This window comes from Bactrocera latifrons, unplaced genomic scaffold (genome assembly GCF_001853355.1).
Source record: "Bactrocera latifrons isolate USDA-ARS-PBARC rearing strain unplaced genomic scaffold, ASM185335v1 scaffold_71, whole genome shotgun sequence".
In the NCBI taxonomy this organism is placed as follows: Eukaryota; Metazoa; Arthropoda; class Insecta; order Diptera; family Tephritidae; genus Bactrocera; species Bactrocera latifrons.
In genome coordinates, this window is record NW_017537390.1 from 846,167 (window position 1) to 855,249 (window position 9,083).

General features: G+C 32.7%; 1 protein-coding gene across 4 annotated transcripts; it reads right to left on the minus strand.

Annotated features, from left to right (window-relative positions):
• Positions 1 to 582: 582 nt before the first annotated feature.
• On the minus strand, positions 583 to 6,272 carry LOC108976020. 4 transcript variants are annotated; one of them, XM_018944909.1, is made up of 5 exons: positions 6,139 to 6,272; positions 2,042 to 2,354; positions 1,436 to 1,768; positions 1,071 to 1,372; positions 583 to 940 (listed from the first exon to the last, which is right to left on the minus strand). In XM_018944909.1, exons 1-5 carry the CDS (start codon positions 6,184 to 6,186, stop codon positions 737 to 739), a joined length of 1,200 nt encoding a protein of 399 aa, XP_018800454.1. In that variant the 5' UTR covers positions 6,187 to 6,272; the 3' UTR covers positions 583 to 736. The 4 variants fall into 4 exon arrangements, with proteins under 4 accessions (XP_018800454.1, XP_018800453.1, XP_018800455.1 ...); XM_018944908.1 differs by lacking the exon at positions 6,139 to 6,272 and adding an exon at positions 4,458 to 4,699; XM_018944910.1 differs by lacking the exon at positions 6,139 to 6,272 and adding an exon at positions 2,766 to 3,557.
• Positions 6,273 to 9,083: the final 2,811 nt, after the last annotated feature.

Consider the following 9,083-nt stretch of genomic DNA (forward strand, 5'->3'; position numbering starts at 1 on the left):
TTAGAATTTGTTTTTGTAAAATTACTATTTTTATTTTCATTACTGTTATAATATATCAAAAGAAAAACACACGTCTTTTTTACATTATTTTTGCTTTTATTCTAATTTTTATACCCTAGACAGGGTATATTAAGTTTGCCAAGAAGTTTGTAGCCCACATAAGAAAACGAAGAAACGCTACAAAGTATCAGTGTGACGAACTGAATCGATTTACCATGCCTTTTGTATATCTGTCCGCACGTATACCTATACGCTTTTGATGTGGAATTTTGTAATATCCCTTTCTCTCCAAGAAGCTACTCAATTGTCGGAACCGTCGAGATCAGACTACTATAGCAATATATAGCTCCCATGAAAACATGTATACTTGAATGGACTAATTTTTGAAAGTAAACTTTTTTTCCAGCTATAACTGCGTAAGCTGTTTATATGCCAATAAAAAGAAAAAGTTTCTCCAGAAAAACAACAAAACCAAACCTCTCTTTTAGTTTTATAAAGATCGACTTTTATATTTATTTCCATCAAAATTCTTGTAGCAGTGAGCTTTAGAAAACGCTTAAGAATATATAATAAAAAGGATCATTATTCCAAATGATTTTTTTTTATTTGTAAAGTTCAGTAATTATTTAGTAAAATCTAATTTGTATACTGAAGTTTGAAGATTGGTTAGGATTTAAAGTCTACTACTGTAAATACATATGTTCAATACTATCATAAGTAAAGAATTTTATTTTATTTATTCTTCAAATGGTGGCTCCTTGACAAAATTGGTACCGAACAATTCGTTAAGCACACAAACGGCCACATTTCGGCGAGCAGTTTTCTTAGAACGACCAGAGCTTTCATAGTCCACTTCGTCAACAGTAACGCCCATGCGCTGTAATACATTTGGTGGGTCGCCTACTGTACCAATTTCGCGATACTGCAATCCTGGACGCATCTGAATTATAAAAGGAATTTCGTTTAATGGTTTTCAAAATTCAAGATCTTCATTCTTTTACTTAGAACATCGCAAAATGGCATACTCATAATGCAATATACATACAGCAGAAATTAACATTTTCACTTACCATACAGAGTAAAGTAGAAGGATGAATTGATTCCCAATTGCTTGGCAATTCAGAGCGAATTGGTGCCGCCTTTGGCGGCTTAAATAGAGGATTTCCATCTCCATTGGTGCTGTCGTTGCCAGAACCTGTTTGCGGCGGATGAGCAACACGCAACTCGGGTACAACATAACCCTCGTTCTCCCATTCAGTAAACAGTTTAAAAATAGCGAATGAAGCCAAATTAACCATGGGCACATCATCGATTAGCGCTGATGTGCCAGAATTATCCTGCTGCCCGTCTTCTCCGTTCTCGCTGACCGATTCTAAACCAAACACATTGTTGTGAATATCATTTTCTAATAATTATATAATCCTTTTTCTCTTACCATTGGGAGCATCAACGGCCATTTCCACGGACTCATCATTATTAACTGAGCTCTTACGCAATCGTGGCTTTTCACGCATTTTCTCCAACACATAATCGCGTAATGCCTTCTCGCTGGCACTATTTTTAGCAGCTATCTTAGAATGACCTTTGCCTTCATATTGTTTATCATTAACCGTAACAACAGCTACAAATCCACCACCTGAAGCAGTGGTAATAGTAAATTCGCTAATTGTCAAGCCAACGACCTCATTCAGAACCATCAAAGCATTCTTGGGAATTAGTGTTTTGCGCAATTGACGATTTTGACGTATTTTCTTCTCCTTGGCACGAACTGTGTAGTAGAGGAAAAAAATAGTTTCAATAAAAGTGTAAATAATAACAAGAAAAACGTTAACTTCAGCAGCACTGAAGCTATAATAGAATTCACAGGAACATTTCGTATGACATAAAAGGATATAGAATATATACGGGTAATTACCCTAATTACTGGTAGTAGGGCTAATTACATTTTATTGATTTTGATCAGTCAGTTCAGTTCTCTGAGATTTCTATTAAAAGTGTTAAAAACTTTGTATAATTAAAAATAATGAATTATAATGCATACCGGAAGACTTCTTGCGCGTACGGAAAATATTCTTGTACTGCAATTTTCCACTTTCATCGTATAGGCCAGAATCTTCCACTTTGACTTCTTCTTCCTCTGCTGGATCTTCTTCCATTTGTGGTGGTTGTGGGGGTGGCTCTAATGGCGGCGGTTGTGTATTCTCATATCTCTGTTGCTCTTGTGCCTTATTTTCTTGCTGCGCTTGGTGCGTATTCTCATTCCGGATAGTTTTATTGTCAAAATTTTGATTTTGGCGTCTTTGATATGGTGTGCCTTGATTTCCTTGTTGATTAATATAAGATTGTCGCGGATCCTAAACATTGTTTTTAGATATGAAAATATAAATTATTAGTTGACGTATAAATAAATATTGTTTTCTTAAACAAAATTTGTATTTTCAACAAGAATTCAATTTCTTACACATTTATTACAAATACCAAATGCGTTTTACAAACCAAACCCCAATTACGTGCACTTCTTATCACATTCCATTTCTGGTTGATTACTTCGTGTCTCGTATTGCTGATTAAATCAATCAATTGCAGAGCAACCACGTTTTTCGCTCCTTGTTAATGGATTCATGCTGGCATCGCATTCAATTGATATTGCAAACTCAAAAACCTTAGTTTAGCAATAGCTATGGACATTCCTACAACCACTGCTCAAACGAAATTTTCAACTACTATTGTACCTACTCAATTTAACAGCTAAAAGCATTAATTACCTTAGTCAACAATGTCATCATAAAATACTCAATGTGTTAACAACTGCTGACTGTAGTACACACAATAAACGAATGTAGAAGATCAGTCGGAATTGATACCATTGCATTCAATCATTGTATGCGATACATGATTGAACTTAGATATGTACATAATATGTATAATATTATATACAGATGTATTTTCGCATATGCTTATTATTTATCTGTAGGCACATTTTTTTTAAGAAAAAATCATCCCTAACGAATGTTTACACATTTTATCTGGTAGCAACACTTATGGCAGAACTAAGTATTTTTTTCGACATTTTTTGAGACTATAAAAATGTAAAATGTGTACACACCGAATGGAGGCTTGATTAATTCTAAATCAAATGTGTAATTTGCATATGTAACTAAAACGATTTCATTGCATCTATAGGACAAATTGTCACTATAAAGAGCATGACAAATACAAATATTCTTAGTTGTAGTGTTTACTCTAATCTATGCCCTATGGATATTCGTTTGAGTTTACAGCGAAGTAAATGTACATAACTATGATATACAAAACTAATATTTAAGAAATCAAATAGACTCATTTCCAACAACTTGTAAAACGCAATACTCCCGAATGTCTACCATTCCAAGAATGTCTGCTTGTCATAGCTTTTTCCTACGCACCATACACGCAATTAATGCATTCAATTTATCAAATTGATAGCTAAAATTGTGCAAACGATTGCGGTTATGACAAGTCTGCAATCGGATTAGAGTCGCTTTAAAAATTATTGCAAACAAATCTATTGTACAGGGCACTAAACAGTTACCAACCTTTGCCACTGCAAATTATAAAGAAATAAAATAATGAATAAGTTAACCCAATGTAGAATTTTGTTAATTTAGTGCTGGTATTCTCAAAAATATACAATTCCTATACAAATATGACTTAATATTTTTTGTAGATACATACTTATAAATGTATATATGTAAATAAATATCTTTGCTTATATAGTTAGTCTATGTAAAAATAGGGCTTATTCAAATTGTCAACAGTAAAAAGCTAAAGCTAAACAATTTTAATTATTTTAATAAACAATTATGGGTGAAATTTGCACGCATCGAAAATATAAAAAGAATAGTAATGGACCTTTTTGAAAAGATATGCAATAAAAGCTAAGTTCTCATAAGCAAATTAAAGAGACGTATTCTCCGAAAGCGTTTCGCGAAACACCTGTCCAAGCCCGTTTGTATATAAATTTCACAACATGTCGCAAACTGTCGAGCCAAATACGCAAACAGATCTTGAGTCATTCATACATACATATGTATGTGTGTACATATATAATAGATCTATGACGTTTTTTACAGAAAGTTCTTGCTTGGAAAACCAGAATTAATATTGTATGTACGAATTCATATACCCAAATCCAAGCGTAGAAAATTACGTGTAATACAATCTCATATCTAGAAGACATTCTTAAATTCAACTATGTCCTGATTTTTTTTAGACTCTTTGGGTATACACTAATATATTTCATATAATTTGATTACTCAATTAAAAAGATATACACATAAACTTTAAAATTGTCTAGATTTATAAAGATTTTCAGTACACAATAATATATTTGGTATAAATTGGATAATCGATTGAACGATAGATACACATAACTTGAAAAATATACACCTTTATAAAAATAAGAATGATTTACTTACATATATTCCGCCAGACACAAAATTCCTCTTTTGAGGTGGGCGACGTGACCGATTCATAGTTTCAACTAGTTTTTTGTTATTCTAACACTATCAAATGTATTTTTATAATTTCACTATGGAAGTGCAAAACCTCCGGAATAACCACGATGCAACTCAGAAAATCAATGAAGATAATTTTTTCGAAACTCTACACAAAACGAAATGAGTATTCTTTGCGATTCCTCTTTATTTTGTTTTCTACGTTTTAAAACGTCATCGCTGTCAAAACCAAGACGGTATTGCCAAGTAAATAAAAAAAGGAGCGCTAGTAATACAATGGCTCTGACGTCACTAACTAGTATATATAATATATAAAAAATGTGTACCAATTTTAATAAATTATTACTTTAATTCATAATTCGTCGTTAACAATACATTTATTTATTTATTTACAAGAATATTGAAACTATAAATAAATTACAGAACAATATATAAAGTAGAAGCTATGGCATCTGAGGCCTTAAGCTAATATGATGTAGGTATATACCGTAGTGCAAATAATTTGGGTGGCAAAAATCGGAAAATGGCCTATTGCAAGCTTTACCGATTCATTTTTATTTATTTTTTTTTTTTTTAATTTAGAAGTATATATAAAAACAGACGGATACAACAATTTCACCATGTTCGTACCTCGGGGGATCCTTTCTGTGGTTTTGCTTACATGAAATTATTGGGATTTCTTGACTGGTTATGAATCAAGTTCCGGTAACTATTGCTATTCTATGTACATATATAGTCTTTATATCAGTTCTATGCACATTTCTCCACTTTCCAAGCCCAATTATACATTTTTCATATCTTTATATTATATATATATTTCAACCACATACTTATCGCTGATGATATATATATATTAAAAAAATATAATAATTATTATTTTTTATTTCGACAAATAATTTAAAGTATTTATTTCCGATTTTATTTATACTTAAAAAGTTTTTTTTAATATATCGAACTTGAAATTAAATGGACAACTGATGTACTAGAACAAATTTTAAATTTGCAGTCAAAGCGTATTTATGTTTGTGAAATAAAACGCATATAATGTAATATTATGGCCCAGAATTTAACGCGCTGACTTTGCGTAAACAAGTAACTTTCCAGCGGTTTTAAATCGTTCAATCTTGGAGGCCCTGCCACCGGTTCACGACAGGAGAGCACGCTACCTGAGCACGAGCGGCACAGTTCCTTCACAATCACCTCGTCTAAAAAAAACCAATTTGGGCGACTAACGATCCCTTGTGTGAACACAGTCTAAAAGACAACATTGCATTTGGCAATACGTATACGTCCATATGTACACATATTTACATACTTTTTACAACCGCGTAGTTTCCGTATATGAACGTTTTAACGCTGCCGGACAAAACTAAGAAATAAGATCCCAGAATACAAAAAAAAACGAAGCCAAACAATGGGCAAGTACAGTCTGCGAGGTTAAAAATAAAAAAACATAACTACAGAATAACTTTTTCTCCCACTATTACAATATTGTGTGTTTTATACAAAAACTACTATTTTATTTCAGTTTTGTATATTTGTATATGAATTGTTTCTAAAAACCCATGCACATTATCCATCTAGTTTGCACTTAGTTGGCTTAAATTTTCAATATGACCGGTACTCAAATTCAAATACACACACATGCATATACACCTGCCGACGCATGAAAATGCGAACACATGTGCATGCGATTTTTCCTTGCTAATTTGTCGCATTCACAGCGACGACTGATTTCGCGCTGCTGACGAACCTAACCGCAGCGGTGTATATTTTAAATAAAGTACGGAAATCTGAAATAATCAGGCAAAACACAGATACTTTATTTCGTATTTCTACTATTTTACAAATAACCAATGTTCTCAACAACCAAACGCATGCAAGAAATGCCAATAACAACAACAAACATTCATAAGGCCACAGCTGCGTGAGAATTTTTATGACGATAATAATAGAGCTGTATGCAGTGGTGGCTGACAAAGGTTGGCAGCACAGTCAACGCCATTTAAACAAAGCCGACAACAAGCGGCCATTATGTGAATTTTGTACGGCGCGTTTGAACTATAACTCGGTTTGTATCGCCTTTACTCTTAAAAAACTCAATAATACAGATATATCCACTCTTAACTCTCGCCTCTCATTCTTTCAATTATTTGCCACAAAATTTCTGAAGAGCCATAAGAGAGTACGCACAAACTCACAACTCTCTGGTAAAGTGTATCGCTTGACTAATAAACTTCAATATATATAAAGGGTAAGCGAGAAAACATGAGTATAATTGGAATTTTTAGTGTGAAAGATTCAGCAAATACATATGTGGGTTTGGTGTAAATTGAAAAATATTTTTTTAGCAGAAATGAAAGAAATGGTGGGGAAAAATTTTAAGGGGGAGTCCAATGACGCATTCTTATACGCGTATGCTACCATATGATCAAAAATGACTCGGACTGGTGCATTTAAACTGCGCGCGCAAATCGAACTGATGAATTTTTCGCTCCTAGTTTAGTATAAAACTTTTTAGAAATGCTAATTAATGTATGTATGTTTGACAGCTGATTGTTGAAGATGCGAAATGTTTGTCTGGCATCGTAGCTTAAGACCCTAAATTCATCAAACACATTATTACTAATTACGGGTTTATAAATTTGACGTTAAAACTGTTGAACAATCTGGCAAATAGCGCTACAGAAATGAGCGTAAGTCAGAAAAACTAGGCTAATAACAAATATATGGGAAATTGGAATGAGTGAGTCGCATTCTCAAAACGAGCCTATTTTAATGGCGTTAAGAAAGATTAGTATAAAAATACGGGAAATTTGTTTTTTGGCAGTCCGGTTCATATTTGATCAGAAGGTATATAATATTAATAATAAATAGCAAATAATGAGCTGTATAATTTAAAACAATACAATTTAATTATGCTGTTTTGGAGTCTTCTTCAAATAACAAAACTTTTTACCTTTAGTTGGGTATGATCATGGTTGCGGTGAGAAAACCGAGAATGATTATAGGGAAAAATTTTTTAATCGGGAATAAACTATAACAAACTTTATGTAGACATCTCTCGTACATATCGGAAACTATAATTCCTACAATTCCTACAACATTGATATGAGATTTAAATGCGAGTGTTAAAAACATATCCTAGTTAAGAATTGCAACTGCTTATGGAATTTTTTTATTTTAATTTAATTATATATTAACAATAACCAAATTTGAAAGCTTCCGTGATGAATCTAAAAAATAAATATATAGTGCAAATGTTTTCATATTTAAGTTGTTCTAGTTACGATCGCTATACAAATCTAAAATCAAAGTAATTTAAAAATAGCAAACATTGAAATCACAGATATCGAAAAATCGCAATATGGTCGTCACTAATTTACACATAGTATTATATCTCTAAGCGATCCCCCTGCAGTACGCCTTATATTTTATTGAACTCAGCAATTTAGCACATAATATGAAGCAGAAAGCAAACAAAAATATCTGAAACGTGTGCGAATGAATAAGAACGAATTCAGCATATTGTATGTATCCCATGAGTATAGTGGGCTTGCGAAGAAAAAATGCTGAAATTTGGCGCGCTCTTCACTTCGTCTATTTGAAAAACCTACAAACAACAACAATAAATTAGCAGCACTAAGCTGATCAAATTTGACTTCGATTTTTAACAAAATTTTTATATATTATTTTATTTATATTATTTGTATTATAATCTTTCAATCAACTTTCTATGGGCTTCGATCCCAAATTAATTTAGTTCTTTGTATAAAAGTCTCCTTTGCGCCTCAATCTTTTCAGACTTCTTTTAATGTAGCACTTATATGAAATTTGGGAACAGGATAAAATGTAAATGAGAAGGTGCAGCGTAGGTAGACAAAATCGATAAACTACATAATAAGAATATATAGATTACAAAAGTAGCAGTATTTAACTTTTAGTAGATTTCGTGCCGTAAACAAAATAAATACAAAATTCTACCAACCTAGGACTAGTCCGGTTCAATTTTAATAGTAGATAAAAGTCTGATGAAGTGAACGACCAGTCATGATTTTATGCGAGTGCGAACGAATAGGAACGAATTCAGCATGTTGAAGAAGTGTATATATTTACTATATTATTTGAAATTGCTGGCGGTCGGCCACATACATACTTACAAATTGACATACTAGTATGTTCGCTTTGGGATAGAAAAAACTGAAATTGGCGCGCTCTAGCCTCCTTTATGGCAAAAGGCATATACAACAGCAGCAGCGTTAAAATTACGAAAGGCAACAAAATATACTAAAAAACAGTAACAAATTTTAGCATCCAACAACAAATAGTATAAAGCATATAAGCTATTAATGCATATAACACACATACTAACGCCGCATGTGTCATATACCCAATGTGTAACGTATTTACTTGCCTAGTGAGAGCACATTTAAATTATGGTAAGAGTATGGTTATAATACAAGAGCACCGCAGAGAGGGAGAGTATTGTTTTTTGTTTTTGTAAACAATGCAGATAGAAGAGTAGAAGCAACGACGAACGGGCATCGGCGGGCATATAGCCACTATTCCGAATTGAATTCAATAGCC